The sequence below is a fragment of the Lytechinus variegatus genome, chromosome 13 (genome assembly GCF_018143015.1).
Source record: "Lytechinus variegatus isolate NC3 chromosome 13, Lvar_3.0, whole genome shotgun sequence".
NCBI classification, from domain to species: domain Eukaryota; kingdom Metazoa; phylum Echinodermata; class Echinoidea; order Temnopleuroida; family Toxopneustidae; genus Lytechinus; species Lytechinus variegatus.
In genome coordinates, this window is record NC_054752.1 from 6,276,006 (window position 1) to 6,296,619 (window position 20,614).

Genomic DNA, 20,614 nt, shown 5'->3' on the forward strand with positions numbered 1-20,614 from the left:
ATTTCAAAGTTAAGGAGTACTACCGTGATTGCTTTAACATGACATAAGAGCCGAAAGGGGCCTACCCTACGATTTAAACTGCGCATAATCTTTTCTTTGATGAACTTATCTTCATTTGTAATCATTGTGATGGATTCGTAAGCTATAGGCCTAATCTGTATCTTAAATCAATTAGCTATTTTGTTACTGCAAATTTTTGTTTTGTTTCACTGTTTCTCCTCTCACGTCATCCCAAATCAAAGAATTAATTTTCATTGATTAAAATTAATCTCATGAAAAATAATAATCATAATGACAATTAAATAAAATTAAATAAACGATTTAGCATGTTTAACATATTATTTTTGTATCATTTTTTTTTGCTGAACGTAATAAACACGTTTTTCAACCATACATAATTTCTTTTAAAGAAATTTGTTTTCATGTTGTTTAATTATCTATAATGAGGAAGCATGAGGGGTCAGAGAGATAGTGCCGCTCGTTTCGATAGTTCAGGTTTATTTATTTTTTAATGGAAAAGGGGTGGGGATAGGACGGAGGGAGAATAAAATAAAACATAGGCCCTATTTAAACAAATGATTTGGGCCTACATTACCCCCGGAGAAGTTAAAATGACATCCGTTTTTGGTCGTCTTGTCGACCTGAAATTGATGACAACTAACCCCCATATAAAAAATAACTTGGCGCCATCCCAGATAAAATGCATCATCAACCCCCTAAAAAATATGTTTAAAGGTGATATGTCAGTGTGGCTTGCCGTAAACGCATTTTCTCTCAATGCCGACGGTGGCGGGCGGTGTGCAAAGAAGATCATGCCTACGTAGGACATGTCTGGAGGTGTATTTCCAAGGACCATTCTTCGTATCGCCCAAATCGGCTTTGTGAAACAGTTGAGCGATAACTCGTTCTTACGTAGAACGGTTCTACGAAAGACCCTTTCATGCAACAGGCCCATGGTCCTGTCAATGTTACACTCTCATTCCCCTCAAATTATACTCTAATTACACATTTGACGATATTAAACAAATTAGGCTTTTCATTTGCGTAATCCTTTTTCCCAAATTATATTTTATTCAAGGATGGTTAGATATCGATTCATTGTACTCGACTAAGCTATCATCACATTTACGTCAAGCTTTATTGAATTAGGAATGGGGAATCTAAATAAATCCCACGATATACATTTTGTTGTTGAACTCCTGATCATTATTTTAAACTTTAGTTGGGAGTCTACAACACTTCATAATTTCTTTAAAATTAGAATGTGCTCTGGAGTGTGGCAAAATATAAAAGGCCTATACCTACACCCTTATAAATAAAACCTTCCTCTGCTGTGGGTACTTTAAAGATTTCTTCAGAAAAGCAGAAACGGTACAAAACAACAGTTTGGAATTTTTTTTTGGGGGGGGGCTAGTTCTACAAAGAATCATTTTCTCTTTTAATCCGGGTCTTAGTGTACCCGTCGAAAAGTTTTTAGTGATCGATTGCATGGCATGCAAATTTGATCCCCTTGTAGATCCCGGATGCTACCGCAGCTACCTGATCTTCACTCACTTCCTCCTCAGATATACCACGATCCTTGAGAGACTCTTTTAGCTGAAGAACTGGGAAAAGGAGAAATAGACAATAGGGGGCCGTTTGATAAGAAATTGTTATAATTAACAAATTTGTAATACTGTTAAAAGCTATTGGAATCATTCTTCCTGATTGGCGGATGGTTGATTTGTAATAGAAATTGTGAATTTGTTAAGGCGACCGCACACCTTACGACTGGTCTGCGACCCGATTTCAGAATAAAATGTAGTCGAATTTGATGCTAATATTGAGACTTGGAATATCTTACAGTGTAATGTTCTAAATTATCTTATGAATACCTATTATCAAATTTGTGACCATGCTATCATCCTTCTTAGAATAAAAGCGAATTTAATATACAGTCGTAATGACGTCATAGCAGTCGTACGATTGGCTACGATTTGAAACTAATTTTGACTTTACTCCAAAATAGGGGCTTGCAATCTTTTAAAATGCTTATATTAGAATTTGGGGCGTGTTTAATAAAAAAAAATTGTACTTTGTATATATAGCGCATATTAAATTGAATTTGCTCTATGCGCTTTGTACCAATCACATCGGGCTGTTGCGCCGGGTCGGGCAATCGCGAAACACGACGATTCGAGAATTATATATTAAGGGCCTCACTAGCGTACCTACGGGGGGGGAGGGGGCAGTCTGCCCCCCCCCCCCTGACGAGTCACAACCCATGGAAATGACGTATCCCTGCCCCCCTGACGAGCTTGAAAACCTATTTTGCCCCCCCCCCCTGACGAGCTTGAATACTCTCAAGATAGACAGGCAGACAGACAGACATTTTGTAAACAAAATATTTTTCCACATAGAGGACATTAAAACTTAAAACTAATTAATTAAACGGAGAACAGGACCCGACGCGATAACCTGACGATATGGCATGCACAAGCCGTCGAAATTGGGACGCGGGTGATGGACAAGGGGGTGGAATTAGGAATCAGAAACTAGACAGTCAGCGATAGAGAGAGAGGGAAGGGGGGGGGGGGTGAGTGTGCGAGTGGGTTGAGAGTGAGACGGGAATAGATAGATAGATAGACAGATAGATAAATAGATAGATAGATAGATAGACAGACAGACAGACAGACAGACAGACAGACAGACAGATAGATAGATAGATAGACAGACAGATAGATACATGTAGATAGATAGATAGATAGATAGATAGATAGATAGATAGACAGACAGACAGACAGACAGATAGATAGATAGACAGACAGACAGATAGATAGATACATGTAGATAGATAGATAGATAGATAGATAGATAGATAGATAGATAGATAGATAGATAGACAGACAGATAGATAGATACATGTAGATAGATAGATAGATAGATGGAGAACAGGACCCGACGCGATAACCTGACGATACATATGGCATGCACAAGCCGTCGAAATTGGGACGCGGGTGATGGACAAGGGGGTGGAATTGGGAATCAGAAAACAGACAGTCAGCGATAGAGAGAGAGGGAAGGGGGTGAGTGTGTGAGAGTGAGACGGGAATAGATAGATAGACAGATAGATAGATAGATAGATAGATAGACAGACAGACAGACAGACAGACAGACAGACAGACAGACAGACAGATAGATAGATAGATAGATAGATAGACAGACAGACAGACAGATAGACAGACAGACAGACAGACAGATAGATAGACAGAAAGACAGACAGATAGATAGATACATGTAGATAGATAGATAGATATATAGATAGATAGATAGACAGACAGACAGACAGATAGATAGATAGACAGACAGATAGATAGATACATGTAGATAGATAGACAGACAGACACACAGACAGACAGACAGATAGATAGATAGATGGATAGATAGATAGATAGACAGAAAGACAGATAGATAGATAGATAGATAGACAGACAGACAGACAGACAGATAGATAGATAGATAGATAGACAGACAGATAGATAGATAGATAGATACATGTAGATAGATAGATAGATAGATAGACAGACAGATAGATAGACAGAAAGACAGACAGATAGATACATGTAGATAGATAGATAGATAGGTAGATAGATAGATAGATAGACAGACAGACAGACAGACAGACAGACAGATAGATAGATAGATAGATAGATAGATAGATAGACAGACAGATAGATAGATACATGTAGATAGATAGATAGATAGATAGACAGACAGACAGATAGATAGATATATAGATAGATAGATAGACAGAAAGACAGACAGATAGATACATGTAGATAGATAGATAGATAGACAGACAGACAGACAGATAGATAGAGAGATAGATAGATAGATAGATAGAGAGACAGAGAGGCAGACAGACAGATAGATAGATAGATAGACATTTTGTAAAAAAAGAATATTTTTCCCCAAAAAGGACGTTAAAACTTAAAAACTAATTAATTAAACGGAGAATAGGCTCTATACTCACCGAGACCTTTGAAGGGGATCTTGTTTACGACCTTACATCCCTTCTTAATGGCACCGCCAACGTCATGAGCTGCTTTCTTTGTCCATTTCTTGGTATCGTGTACTGCCTTATTCGTCCAGTGTTTGGTGTCATGTTCCGCGTTTTGTGTCCAGTGTTTAGTGTCGTGTACAGCTGTTTTTGTCCAGTGTTTAGAGTCATGCACCGCTTTGTGAGTCCACTTCTTAGCTTTTTGGCCCCAATTATGTAAACTGTTACCGGCCTTCGTGAACCAACTGGTAAGCAGGATATCGATGTCTTCTTCGGACAGAAAATCGTCTTCTCCGTCTGGGTCTGTCGTTAAAGGTGAAAATAGGAAGTTTTCTCACGGCGATGTAGGGAGGATCGAAGGACAGAGTAAACGTATTGTCAGATGCTCTTCATGACAAAGAGCAACCAAGAAGTCTTTGTCGAAGATTGGTGAATGAATCAAAACAGCAGTTTCGTTCTGGATCCTGATAGACAAACTTCGTCAGCTCCGAAACTTACGAAAACTGCTGTCCCGCGGCTCACCAATTTTTGACAAAGACCTCGCAGCTGTTCGTTGTCGTTTGACGGGTGTTTTCAATACATTTGCTGTGCTCTTGGGCCCGTCCCCGCAGCGCTGCTGTTGTGAAATGTCCCTAGTAAACTTCATAGACTGAAATAAAACCTTCATATAATGAGAACGATGGTGATGATGACGGTTTTGATGGCCATCATGGTTTCTCTGCATGTTAGTGGTGGTGGTACTGCACAAAAGTGCACAATTTCCACTCCCTGGGGAGCATTCCTTACATTCATCACAGCCTCCAAAGGCGTTGGCAAATTCAAATAGACAATATCTTTCGCACCTGGATGGAGAGTGGCAAACGCAGATCAACACCTTGCCAAAGGACGCTATAGCGCCGGGTGGGATTCGAACACACGACACTCTGATTGAAAGGCGAGTGTCTGAACCGGTACGCCACGACACCTATGCATGTTGCAGGGATCTTCACCCCAATAAATCCCATGCAGGAACAGAAACAAGGATTGCATTATCGAGGGTAAAGGCATATAAAACTTTTGCCATAAACTTTTGCCCAGTTTTACCAATAAAACACCGTCAAAATTAAGTTTGTTAAATTACAAAGTACCAGTCAATTTATTACATTGTATTTACTTTGTAATAATTTATTTACAAATAATTCTTTCATTTTAGCAAGAAAATTATCCAAATTGTGATCTCAAAATTTTCAGTAGTTATACATTTATTCAACTTTCCTCTACTCCAATTTACCTTCATATACAGTTTCTTTCGTCACCCCCGATTGCACGAAAACAAAAATGTAGGAACTCTGCCAAAATAAACATTTTACTTCACCCGGTGTTGCTTTACTTATTTACAAGAAGTTACATAGAAAAAGGCCCTAAAACCCAATTTTGTGTCCCATTTCTCTCATATGAGAATGAAAATAAGAATAAGACTATTTTCTTTTTCTCATGTACGTGTGTCATTGGTACCTTTTTAAAAATCGTTATTTTTTTTATTCCTTCTTTTCGAAAAAGTTTGAGATATATTTACCGTTATCAATGAGTAGGCGATAATCATCCTCTTTGAGGTCGGTTTCATCTGAAAAAAATCAGTTAGTGGTCATCGGTATGATTTAATTTAGTCGCAAGACTAAGTGCAGGGGCCCGTTGCAGAAAGAGTTGCGTTTAAACGCAAGTCAAAAAATCAAACGCAAGTCCCAAATGCGCGCTGTTGATTGGTTGAAAATCAAGTTGCGCATGATTTTTAGAGTTGCGATTAATTGCAACTCTTTCTGCAACGGGCCCCTGATGACATAATACCTTACATGTTACTCTTTATACACAAATGAATGACCATATGAAGGTTTGAGTTATCGTTTTATTTTTTTTTTATTTTTTGCCTCTTTTTTGTTATCTTCATGTATTCCTTTATATTAATTCTATCCTAAGTTTTTGAGGGGTCCACATTTTACAAGCTTTGCTTTTCAGTGGACCCCTCCATTCTTCTCATGATACATATAATTATATTGATTTGATTATATTGATTCAAATTTGACATGCATGTTAATTTATATTTGATCACCTATTGAATATGTGTATCAGTTATTCAATGTTGAATTTTGTTCATGCTTTTATTCAAATTCAAATAATTTATCTTGTATCTATTTGTATTATGTTGAAGAATGAAAATAAATTGAATTGAATTGAATTTTAGTCATTCAATTTTCGGGTTTCTTTTCTTCTCACTATATATGCCCTTGTTTGAGGTTGTGCTACCATGGGTACCTGTAGGCTGTAGGATGGGGCAGAGTCGCAGACATCACTTGGAAACAGAGAAGTTTCACATCAGACATAAAGTTACATTGAATTGAATTGAGTTCATTCAAACCAGCCTCCCCCCCAAAAAAAGGTACAGACAAATGGTTACATAATAAATAATTGAAAATGACAGGTTTGGGACCCCCAAAGAAGCACAGCTTGTAATCAGGGGCCCCTGCACATATTTTACTCACACATGGAATAACAATGAAAAAAAAAACCCAATTTATTTATATAAAGATCACAACAGAAACATTACCCAAATGATATAATGATATACATGATATAACGTTACAACCACACATCTTTCTCCAAGTATCAGCTGCCCCCCCCCCCATCTTTTCCTCTCCCCCTCTCTTTCTATCTGTTTCACCCTGTCTCTCTAATGCTCTCTTTTTCTCTCTCTCTCTCTCCCCCGTCACTTCATGTTTTTCCATGAGGGTTCGCATGCCTCTGGGCAATAGTACTGAATTTTACTTTTGCGAGCCCTGGCCCATGGATAAAACGTTTTCTTACTCTTTTTTTTTCATTTCTACTTTATCTATATTTAATTATTCAATTTCAAATTGTATTTATGTATTACATTGTACAATTTTTGCATGTTTTTATGGCCAAATAAATAATGATAATAATGTATCCCCTCCCCGTCTCCCTCCTCCCGTTTCTCTTTCTTTCCTATGACCCCAACTCTGTTCTCCCTCATTTCTCTCTACCATCTACCTATCTGTCTCACTCACTCAATCGCCCCCCCCCTCCCTCTCTTTCAATCACCATTACATCACCCTCCCCCCTCATCCACACAGTAAAACAAAAACCGTTTAAACAATCATGTTTGATTTATTGAAGATTAGATATTGAAAATTAGACTTGGTTGCTTAAGATTTAAACACTTGATTAAACTGTTTAAACAATTACTGTAAGGTTCATATAGTAAACAACGTTGCATAAATCTTAAACAGCATTCTTACTGTGCATCTCTCCCCAATCTTTACCTTCGTGGAATTCCTCAGGCAGCTCAAAACCTATCGTCGATTTAGCAATCACCACCGACCCAAGAACGCTCAGAACGATCAGCAACATCAACTTCATGGTTCCCAATTATCCTATATGAAGTAAGATCACAATTTTATTGTCACCATTATCACCAGCATTTTTATCGTCTCCATCTTCATCATTATAAAATTATGAACAAAATAGCATTTCCATTCTGCTTTATGAATTTATTTATTAATCTATGGAGTTTATTCCGGAGTTGTCATTTTTTTCCAATCTGCTTGTAATGACAATCCTTCTCTTGCGAACTGTAAATGTTAAAAATGGCTGTTGGTAGTAGATGATATTTGTTTAGAATGACTTTTTTATTTAGACTTTTTCTTTATGATTCATACCAAAATCAATTACCGATATATAATGTTTGCTACATAATGAAAATTGCATTGTATACGAATGCTATAAAATGCAGAAGAAAACAATCAAATCAAATAAAAAAATGACCACGCTTAAAGGTAAAGAAAGAAGCAAAAAAGATTTCATGAGAAAGTCTTTAAAATCAAGGTTAAATGCCACCATATTATCGTACATCTAATTCTTGCACATCAAAATAAATTCATGTTTGTGAAATCCCGATATCTTAGCTGAGACCGATAATTCTGATGATCACTAACAACCATGAACACAAAAGGCATAATTATGTGGGACAGAGTATAGTCCTGACATTTTGTAATGGAACTCCGCTTATTTTGCTCATTTCTCGGCAATTTCACATTTTTTTTCAGGGCCATTTGGCACATATTTCTTTGTTTATCCAAACACTTGGTTGGCAATTTTGATTGGATTCTGTTCGAAATCATTTTGAGATCGTTACACACCTTACGATAGGTACATGACCCGAATTTTAAATTGAACGTTGTAACAACTAATGAGAAGATTGAGTCAATGAATGATAGATTCCTAAGTTCTGAATCATCAATGAATACTGAAATGAAAAGTAATAGCTATTACATTTATCTTCATAGTTATAAAATAGTTATAAAATGGAATTCAATTGATAATCATATTAGCGTCACAGCAATTGTACGATTATGTCTGTAATAGCCAATTTGGCCATTACTGAAATTATCAATATTTATATAGAAACATTCTTAAAGTTATCGTAAATCACAAGTACGATCATTTAATGTTTATATTAATTGTTAGAAAATGTTTAAATGCCGTTTCTCCAGAAGTCAGTTCGTAGACCTGATGTGCAAACTGAACAAGAATTATTTTGCGTGGTTGCGTTGATTTTGATAAAATCAGAAAATAAGATAAATTTATGTTAAAGAATATAAGAGTTACTATTTTCATATTGCTATGTCAAATATTTTGTCATATAAGGTTGTTTAAATAGATTGTCTTTTTGATTGGTTCACGATGACTAATATCTTGTTTTTTAAATCAAACATATTAAAAATGAAACAATGTATTTTTATTTGCATAAATAGAATTAGGTGTTCAGTTTTCTGAGCAAAAATGTCACTCAACGGAATTCGTACCATGTGTTGAGCTGCCATTTTTTTTCTTTAACTGGAACAAACATCTTCTATGACGAGTAATAGTATCTTATGTACATGTGCATTTACCTTAATTGCAGCTGTTACAGAATGATAACCAAAGCCGTTTACGGAGTTTATAGGGAGGTCCTGTCCGTTCTGCTGCCTATAGAGGTGAAATTTTGTCAGTTCTGAAAGTCGATTTATATAGACGCATATACCTTTTCAATTATTGATATCCATCTCTTTCAATATATCCTTGTTCTTGGCCCACTGTTGTGTTCATTGATATCTTTCAATTTTGTCATTGATAAATAGCTTAATGAAGCAAGAACGGGGTTTAACCTTGAGCCCGTTCTTCGCGAATGAAATCACAAACGTAGGGAAAGACGCTTTAGGGATCAATAATCCCCCAATAATAATAATAATGATATTAATAATAAAATAATAATAATAATAACAGTAATGATAATAATGATAATAATAATAAGATAATAATAATAATAATGATAATAATAATGATAATAATAATAATGATAATAATAATAATAATATTGATAAAAGCCCGTAGGGGGGAGCAGGGGCTCAATCGAACCCCCTAAATTGGATTTCCAAAGCAAGAAATTTCGTACAGAAAATAGATTCTTGGGTACGAAAATACCATTAAAACTTTGACTTTGACCGTGCACTTTTATTTATTATTTTTTTGCTTGTACATTTTTTCAGCCAGGAAAGGATTCGAGCAGCCTAATTGAAACCACTGCTTACAAATGGATAAATAGATTACAATATAAATGAATCAATGAAAACATGAATGAATTAATGAATGAATTAATAGAATAAATAAATAATTAAATGAATAAATAAATAAATAAACAATCATCATAAAAGAGGGGAACTGACAGAAAGGGGAAAGAAAATAAAATGCAGAAGAGTGAATAATATGATATAACTCAGAAAAACTTGTTATTTTTTGTAACAAAATCATTATTGTTTAATTGTTTGTCAAATTTAGTTCAAACATTCACCAATCTGCTTTGCTGATAGTTTATTAAAATTTGAGTTTGGTTTCCATTTACGCATGATGGATTCTACTACACTGTATTAAATGAGTATTATGGCACAAGCCAATGGATGGCCTAACCTTCTAATTTAAAGCAGAACAAAGTAGAGTATAATGGGAGATGAGGGGGAGGGGGGGGGGGTTCTACTAAACCAATGCTTGTAAAATGTAGATTTTTGCTTGAATATGTAATAATAAATAATTATCATCAACCCCCCCCCCTCCCCCTGAAAAAAAGAAAACCGCAGACAAATGCATCCCGTGCTATTTCTATCAATCATTGACCAATAAGATAATACCAGGATATTCCGCTAAACTCTTCACCTGACCTAAATAACCACCCTGCAAATTGTATGATATTGATAAAGAACACATTTCTTTTTCATCTGTATTAATCTGTATTGTATTTGAATATTATTTTATTTACAATGATTATTTTATATTTTTTTATGATTTTGTATATGACTGTAAATTTACAGTCAGTTTTATCGTAATAACATCCAATAAAAGCGGCGGAGAGGGGGGGGGGGAGGTCACTCTCCATATGTCACTCCCACGTCCAACAACTTCATTTATACACCTAACCCCCCCCCCCCCCATCCCATAGCAAGACAGCTCGGGGACTTTGGAAGTTGCTTCTAATATCAGCGATCTTTCAACGTTATATTTCCATGATTTACAAGTTTGCCCTCTATGACGTCAGTGTGAGATGCATTTTGAAATGGTTGTACTTATGAGATTGGATAAAATCGAGACATTGCACCTTAAAACGCTGTTTTAAGTTTCATACAACGCTCTTTACTATGATAAATCTTCCAGTAGATACTAAACAGTTTTAACAACCATCCTTGATCATGTTAATCGCAATTTAGTTAAAATATTACACTTCGTTGTGTGTTGTTTAATAATATAAACACTTGTTTAAATTGTTGAATAGCGTTGTATAAACAATATCAACATTTTAAAAGTGTACTATACGAGGATTAGTTTTTTATTATTCACATTATGACAGCATGGACGTTTATATTCAGTTATTGATATGGTATTGCATGTCATACTACCAGTATATAAGAACAAAACGGATGCCGTATGTATATACAACCTCAATCAAACTGAGAACAAAAGAAAATAATAATCGGATTTAGTTCAAAACATTTAATGGACCAACTGGCGGATCCAGAGGGCGCCGCATCCAGGGGGGGGGGCACAATTAAAATTTGTAACTTATTAATGCCGTTAATCTAACATACACAAGTGTGCTCCCCCCCCCCTTTGAAAGTGAACACTTTTTTACCATTGGGAAAATGTGTCCCACCCCCCCCCCCCCTTGGAAAATCCTGGATCCGCCCCTCAAAGATAAATTCCAGTTTTGGTAACGATCTCAAAATGACTTTTTACAGAATCTAATATACTAGTAATGACCACCCAAGTGTCTGTTTATATGAATAAAATATATGTGCCAAAGGATTCTGGAAGAAATTGTGTAATTGCTGAGAAATAAGCAAAATAATGAAGCGCGGATTCGGTCACTTCCGTCGGGTCTTTATTCCAGCAATAATAATACACTGTCCCACGTGTGCCCATCTGTGTTGGTGATCTTCAGTGTGAACGTTTTTCAGCGTAGAAGAATTCAAGATTTCACAAAGTTCAGTTTATGTACTGTAACCAGATATAGATCCTCGATGATATTCTGACAATTAAGCCTGGTTTTACATACTCATGAAATAAGTGTTTACTGCAACTACTGGCATTTCTCTTTAATGGACCACACATGTCATAATCCCGATTTCGGACCGATGTTCCGTCATTATAGTGAACTGCATGGTCGCATTTAATCTGGAAATTTCCCATTATAATTCATTCAAGAATGGGAAATTGTTGCGATAAAAGATACCAAATACAATGGATCGAGGAGGATTCGTGGATTTTTTTTTTTTTTGGGGGGGGGGTGAGGGGGCAGTGCCCGTGCATGCCACTAACGGGTTAGCATATCCTTGCTTTAATAGCAGTCAGGTAAAAAAAAACACCTCGGTATATCCTGTGCGATCTTTCTCGAGACTAGCACACACACACACAAAAGAGAGATGAAAATGAGTTGAGGAGAAGGAGGTGGGGGGGGGGGGTAGGGGCATGTGCCTCCTTTGCTCCTCTTGTATTCGCCCTTGGAATGGCTTCAACTCAGGCATCTTTCACTTCAGGGAACAACGTGGATTTATACAGAGTCCCGAACAATATTATTGTTTTGTTGTACGGACGGGGATGAGAATATCGGAGGGGTTGGGGTGATAGGGATCGTACATGAAAAAAGTAGGTTTATGGCTAAACCTGGACCTACACAATCTTAACTCTCACCCAGGCTTCCAGTCTTTCACCACTCGCGGCATTCAGACTGTGTTAGCAGGACCGCGGCTCATAAATGCAGTGAAACCAACGTTACCAATTTCGTGAATTTTGAAGGGCGCCATCAGGTCTTTTCATCATTCTTCAAATCTGGTGCTGGAGATGGAAATTAAATATTTCTCACACTAAGTCTGTAGTCTTAGTTTTTACCAATAAACAAAAGAAAGATATTACTTTGAAAATAAATGGGCATGTTTTGCCTCATTGTGAGCAGTTCAAATTGCTTGGTATGTGGTTAGACTCGAAACTAACTTGGTCTAGCCATGCACATTAATGTGATTATTGATAAATGTAAGAAAAGATTTTATTTATTACGTTGCGTTTCGGGTACGTCCTGGGGGAATAGGTATAAAAAATTTGATGATGATATACAAAGGTCTTATTTTATCTGTTTTAGACCTTAAAGGTATTGTTTAACTTCGTGAGCAGCCGATTTAAAAAATTCTCAAACCAAGATGAAACATGTGTACAAGTGCATGTATTAGAACCAATAAACCCTGAAAACAACCATTATTGAGAATGAAAAGCTAAAACTACAAGGCAAACCCCGATTTTGTAAATAGGCGTCTTATAGACGCCTAAATAGTACACATAACTGTATGGGATGAAATTAAGATGGTGTTTCCGGTCACTTTATATTTCAATTTTTGAAGCACTAAATAATGATTTTCGACCGCAATTTTTTCAGGGCTTCATTTTTGTAACATATCACAGACACAGGTGACAAGTGTGACCTTCTAGCTCAGATTTTTTAAAAGTCAAACCAATGTTAAACAATCACTTTAAGTGAAATGTATGATTCTGCCTGTACATCTCTTAAGAAAAAGCTTGACTCTATACAATATAGAGCTTTGAAAATCATTACAGGAACGATATACAATGTATCATTAGAGTCTCTACAAGTTTTGACCGGTGAATTACCGTTGTATATTCGGAGAAAACTGTTTAATGATAAATTTAGATATTATTTGTTGTTTAGCACTTCATGTTATCCAAGTAGAGAAATTCTCATTGAACATACGAACAGACACGAATGGAAGGAAGGGGAAAGACCTTTCAATCTTCGAGCCTGTAGTGATGAGGTACTTGTAGAGAAGCAAGAGAACTTATTAAAAGAAAAATCCCGGAATGGCGTTTGTCCCGCCCTCCTGTGTCGTTTTATCAGGGCCGTCGCCAGGGGGGGGGGTGCGGAGGGTGCGAACGCACCCCCCTTCAGAACCAAAAAAAAAATAAATAAATAAAAAAAAAAACGGAGGGGGGTAGGGATACTTGAGGGCTCTTTTGAAAAAGATCTGGCCGGCGGGCTATATAACTGCATGAAATTGAGTTAATACGTTGTTTTTTGTGTTTTTGTGTTTTTTTTTCATAAAAAGCACCCCCCCCCCCCTAGAAAAAAGCTGGTGACGGCCCTGTTTTATGCACATCGTATAATTAGAAAAGACAACTTACTATCTACCGTAGACAAAATGGAACGTTCCTAGTATAGTACTAACACACAACGTTTTCGTGTAGAATTTGACACAGGGAGCGATTAGGCATGCCTTTAAATTTTTCAATAAAACTTAATTTCTATTTGGAATTATTCAAAATGATTCCCTGTGTTCGTAAGGTATACTACTGTTAGGATGGTAAAATATTTAATTTAGTTCCTCTGTAAAAAACAATGCAACTCATCAATAAATTCGACAAAGCTCCCCAAAGGTCGGGCTGCAGCATAATGGGTTCGGTCACCGGTACACACACGCGCATAATTGTCCTTGGCAACCACGGGTAGGGGTTTACTCTGACCGTGCAAAATGTCAACATTTTGAAACGAACAAAGATATTCACTGTTAGAAAAAATAAAAGAAGTTCCTGCAGCAGAGTCTCGAGAACACCTGTAATCTTACCGAATTGCGTAATCTTACAGGAAATTGGTATCTGATGTATGGAATCTTACAAATTTCCTTGAGTAAAACACCCTTTTCCCCTTTTTAAACAGACCTGTTCTGTTAAATTGCAGAAAAATTCTTGTTTTATGAATTTACAGAATGATTATTACGCAATTCGGTAAGATTACAGGTGTTCTCGAGACTCTGCTGCAGGAACTTCTTTTATTTTTTCTAACAGTGTTGGATAAAAAAATGACGGTTCTTTTTTTTAACTAATCAAAATGGATGTTATATCATTGTATTCACAGTGATCTGAACTTTCAGATGATGTTTCACTTTCTTACTTAGCTTGATTTGGCGCGAAGTTATCAGAGCAAAAGATGTGTGAAGTCCTTGATTTGTAGCCCTCTCTCACACAAAATTGGGGGAAACTTGAAAAATGTAAGTCTAAAATGACGGTATCTTAAATTCTACTTATTTGATATGATTAATATGATAACAAAGCTGAAAATCTAAATTTTCTAGATCTGCGTTACTTTTTTATATTGACCCAATATTAAAAACACGACGAGTTGAAGTGCGAAAACAGCTGGTTTTTGCACGTTTTTTAGCAAAATCTGAGTGGAAATCAGAGGGATGGCTTAAGTGTACATCACGTTTTCATGACTACGCAAACAAAGTGTTGATGCCCTTTACATTAGTTGCAAAACACTTTCAAAATCCTCAGTTCGCCATCTCCCTGTCCTAGCCAGTTCCAAATAACATTTTTTTTTTCTATCACCCCCTCACTTTAACTCTCCATATGTACACACGCAATGTATACATTTACACACAAATAACCAAGTAGTTTTTTCAGCAAGTTTGTTTTACTTTGTGATTTAATTGTAACACAAGAGGAAAGAGGAAACAATTTCATACAGTTTGTTATGTTGAATATGTAAAGTATTTAAATTCTTTATACAATGCTTCCAACTAAAAACGAAACCGAAATTTATCATTGATTTATCATAACTTAATCACAAATACAAGTGACCTACCATTGTAAAGCTTAGAATCTCCCCTTCCATATGAAATTACTACGATCATTTCTCATTCACGCATGAGTGAGCAAAACAAATTGAAGGTTTGGGTTTCAAAAAGAAAATCACATTTTTAAAAAGGTTCAATATCTGTTCCTTAATTTGATACCTCAATCACAGAAAATTGTCAAGAAAAAACAAAGTTCTGGTTATTTGAAATAAGGCTTGAATTTCAATAATTTCAATTAAATCATGAACAAATTCATTTGAAATTAATACATATACAGTGCGTCCCACAAAAAATGAAACCGAGATTTAGCGATGATTTATCATAACTTTATCACAAATACAATAGACAAGTGACCTACCATTGTTAAGCTTAGAATCTCCTCTTTAATCTGAAATTACTTAGATTAATTCGTATTCACGCATGGGTGGGCAAAAACAATTTGAAGAGGGGATACCAAAAAGTCACTTGGCGGGCTGTATCTGGGTTTCAAAAAGAAACCCACACTTCTAAAAAGTTCAATATCTGCTCTTTAATTTGATACCTCAATTACAGAAAATGGTCCCGAAATAACAAAGTTTTGGTTATTTGAAATAAGGCTTGAATTTCAATAATTTCATAAAATGAAGAGGTTTTACAGGCTAGCGTTTAAACTCACTCGACACTCCGTTTTGTTGACGATCAGCCATGTGTCAAGTCTTCTGTAAACCATAAGATGGCTTCTATGGGAAACCGGTGGAAACACTTTAATAATGAAATCATGCAAATACAAGCATTGTTTCGAGGGAACAGAACTTTTTTATTCCTTGACCATTTTCTGTGATTAAGGTATCAACTAAAAGAGCAGATATTGAACTTTCTGGGCATGTGATTTTCTTTTTGAAATTCAGATACCCCCTGCCAAATGAGTTTTTGGTATCATTTCTTCAAATTGTTTTTGCTTACTCATGCGTGAATGAGGAATAATCTTAGTAATGTCAGATGAAAGAGATTTACATGGGGTCATTTGTCCATTTTATTTATCATTAAGTTATGATAAATCATCGCTAAATCTCGGTTTCGTTTTTTGTGGGACGCACTGTATTGTATTAATTTCAAATGAATTGGTTCATGATGGGTAAACATAAATTCTTTCAGGAGCAGGTATGCAATAATTTGATAATTATAATAATAACATGATTATTGGATTTATATGGCGATTTTTTTCGTAAGATACAAAGATCTGTTGATGGCATAAGACAAGTTAAGGTTTATGGTTGTATAAGTGTGTGCTGAGATGTTTTTTGAAGAAATCAAGAGAAGAGAGGTTACGAAGAGATGGAGGGAGTTTGTTCCAAAGACGGGGGGCAAAAGATTGAAGAGTTGAAACCGGCCTTATTTCTGGATTTTGGAATGACATAGGAAGGAGCAGCTGCAGAATAAAGAGAGTACTTAAGGTACAATAAAATCCACCTACAATTTTTTTTTCAGACATTGAACATTTCATTGATTTTTTTACTGCACAATATATGGGGAAGATACTCGCATTTTACGTCATAAATAAAAAAACACTGCACAATGTATGGGGAAGATACTCGCATTTTACATCATAAATAAAAAACTTACCATTCTAATTCCCTTTTTACTCTTTAAAGGATTTTCCGCAAACCTTCACTTGTATTTTTTACAAGTGAATAAAATTTGTTTACAAGTGGGTTCTGCATCTTTTTTTATCAAAGCCACTAAAAAAGACATTATCTTTAAAAATAAATTTTCACAGAAATTCATCACGGATATCTATTATTACCAATTCAGTAAAAATCAGCAGTCAAGAAATTAATTACATTGAAGATAACAATAAATTAGTCATTTATTTCCAGCTCAATTTGCTATTATCATCTTTTTTTTAATAACAGATTTTCTATTCTTTTTGGATTTTCTTTAATCCTTTTCCAGAAAAGTCTCCCTGACAAAGCTTAATTTATCAGCTCCTTTGATCATTTCCCATCAAGATTAGAATCAATATAACATCTTTTCTTGATAACAATTTGCCCACTACTGTATGTCACTAGATTTTTTTTAGCTCCATTTCATTTACGCACAAAAGTCTTTAAGAAGTTTTTTTTATTTTTAAGTCTTCCTGTCTCACAAGCAGCCTCCCACAGCAAGAAAAAGGAAACTAGATGGATTCTCAACTGCTTGCAGAACCTATGCCTCTACCATTGCCAGATCTGAACTACAATGTGTCCCATAAAAAGGGAAACCAGGATTCCCATGTCTTTTATTTTCTTCAAAGACAAATGAATTATGATATTTCATTAACTTCATCATACAGTTAAATTATTCCTCTATATTTTTAAACCTAATATGCAATGGACTCTTCATGAATTAGTGAGCAAGACGACTTTTAAATTTCAATGTCAAAATCAGGTTGCCAAGAAATATTGGACAAGACTAGTTTGTGGTACTGTGACGTTATTCGACGATTGGCTCATTAGCATTTCTTTTGTATTCTTCCAGTTTCTCTCACTGAACCCTGAAATGAGAGTGGATACAGATTCACAAATGCTTTTTTTGTGCCCATTGTATCTGATATTCCTCAATATTCAATCTTGGTACGCTGCTATGTGCGAAAAATTTGCTAAGCTGTTGGTCTCAAATTTAAGACAAGATTCCACTCTTTTCATAATTGTCAAATTTATAGTAAAAACATATTTAATAATTGTGAATATAACTGCAAAAGTGTTTCCTTTCCGTGGGATGCACTGATTATTTGCATACTTTATCCTGATATTGTGAAAACCATCAAGGTACGGGTAAACCGATCAAATCTTTAACCTCATGCTTTATTTCCTTAAAAGATATATTTCATCCTTCCCCTCTGAAAAGCTTACGAAAGTCACCTTACCCCACACTTTCCGATACCAGATTTTGCATAACACTGGTTTTTACCAATACCATTATTAGGTCAATTTCTATGGAAATCAAACAGGTTTCCCAAGAGATTACATTCTACCGAATGTATTGGTAAAGTTAGCTGACATATTTCTCCATTAACTTGTGCAAAAATGTCTTAATAGTTAGTCAAGATAATTTTTTTCAAGAGATTTCATTCAAGCAATGTAGGTTAAGTTCGCTGACTTAATTCTCCATTTACTTGTGCAAAAATGTCTTAATTATTGAGTCAAGATAAAGTATTTCAAGATAATTCATTTGACCAATACAGGTAAAGTTAGCTAACTTAATTCTCTATTTACTTGTGCAAGAATGCCTTAATTATTGAGTCAAGATAATTCATTTGACCAATATAGGTAAAGTTAGCTGCCTGCATTTTCCATTTTCTTGTGCAAGAATGCCTTAATTATTGAGTCAAGATAACTCATTTGACCAATATAGGTAAAGTTAGCTGACTTAATTCTCTATTTACTTGTGCAAGAATGCCTTAATTATTGAGTCAAGATAACTCATTTGACCAATATAGGTAAAGTTAGCTGACTTAATTCCCTATTTACTTGTGCAAGAATGCCTTAATTATTGAGTCAAGATAACTCATTTGACCAATATAGGTAAAGTTAGCTGACTTAATTCTCTATTTACTTGTGCAAGAATGCCTTAATTATTGAGTCAAGATAACTCATTTGACCAATATAGGTAAAGTTAGCTGACTTTATTCCCTATTTACTTGTGCAAGAAGTCTAATTATTGAGTCGAGATAATTCATTTGACCAATAAAGGAAAAGTTAGCTGACTTAATTTTCCATCTTCTTGTGCAAGAATGTCTTAATTATTGAGTCAAGATAACTCATTTGACCAATATAGGTAAAGTTAGCTGACTTCATTTTCCATCTTCTTGTGAAAGAATGCCTTAATTATTGATTCAAGATAATTAATTTGACCAATATAGGTAAAGTTAGCTGACTTAATTCTCCTTATACTCATGCAAGAATGCCTTAGTTATTGAGTCAAGATGAAGTAAATATTTGTTTTTAAGTTATGCAAGCAAATCTGTCAATACAAACTTATAGACCCTGATTTTTCCTCAAAAGAAACAAATATTATGACTCCCTCTGTGAACATATGTGACCTGCAACCCCATTACCAACAATAAGTTGCCCAATATGAGTTTTGAGATTTATATCCAGCTTGGAAAAGCACATCCTCTGCTTTAAATAATAAACCCCTCAAAAAAATTTGGAAATCTGAGTTTGGCCATTGATTTCTCCCGACTCCCAATTTTACACAATGCATATCTGATATCATTCAAAAGATCATTTAATTTTCTTAAAAATGATACCATGTGTGTTATGATCATGCCATCATAAACAGAGCAGGAATCAAAAGTGTTGGATGAGGTCTGAATTGAAAAGCTGCAAAACGAGCAGAAATACATGGTTAACATAAAAATGAGCATATGATTATGATTTTTTGCATGGCTATAGCCCTCCCCCATTTGAAAACCGGCCACTGTCAAGGTACTTCGGTATGAGTTAGTTCTTCAAAATGTTCATTGTGGAAAATGCACTCGCACCTGTATGTAGATCCAAACATGTGAGAACAGCGCTCGTCATCTAATAAGAAAGTAGATCGAACAGACAGAAAAGACTCCACTAAACTTTGTTTAAAAGTCAAATTAATTTGACTGCCATTACTTTTATCACGGTTTCATAGTTATGCAATGTAATTATATTGAGCTACTAGTATGTTTCATATTGTGACTTAAAAGTGATTAAAAAACACAGAAGAGAATTAAATGACCCATTTATTGGTATCAATCACACATTAACATTCACTAAAACCGAGGAGGGATTAATGAACAAAGTCAGATTTCCAAACTTTTTTTGAGGAGTTTATATAACTCGTCAAAATTAACCATATCCTACACATCAAAATTGATCAACAATAACCGACACACATACTTAATTGAATGCAGAAGAAATTCAGCAAGAGCTTCAAGAAATACGGAGAAAACAAAGTTTGAAGTTTGGGGTTTACTCAAGCATGGGATGAACATACTTCGCAGTCTCAGAGAAACTTCCAAGAGGTTCGTAAAAAAATATTGTCAAAGAAATTCTTGTTACTTGTCTTCATTCAATTTCAAATTTTAACAGTATGAATAATTAAGAATCATTCTCTCAGAAGTATATTTTTAAGCACAATTTCAAGTTTTGAAGACCAAATTGTCATCTTGGCAATTTTCAGAGACCCTTCCCTGGCGACCTACTGTTGGTTTTATGGTGGCCGGTCACATATGATATTAAAGTGATTGGCTAACAATAATTTGACTTTTAAAAAATCTGAGCTAGAAGGTCACACTTGTCACCTGTGTCTGTGATATGTTACAAAAATGAAGCCCAGAAAAAAAAATCGCATCCGAAAATCATTA

General features: G+C 35.3%; 1 protein-coding gene across 1 annotated transcript; it reads right to left on the reverse strand.

The window, feature by feature from the left end:
- Positions 1-1,473: 1,473 nt before the first annotated feature.
- LOC121426606 lies at positions 1,474-9,100 on the reverse strand. Its single transcript, XM_041622964.1, has 5 exons — positions 8,983-9,100; positions 7,354-7,464; positions 5,595-5,642; positions 4,013-4,342; positions 1,474-1,604 (listed from the first exon to the last, which is right to left on the reverse strand). Exons 2-5 carry the CDS (start codon positions 7,448-7,450, stop codon positions 1,474-1,476), a joined length of 606 nt encoding a protein of 201 aa, XP_041478898.1. The 5' UTR covers positions 7,451-7,464; positions 8,983-9,100.
- Positions 9,101-20,614: the final 11,514 nt, after the last annotated feature.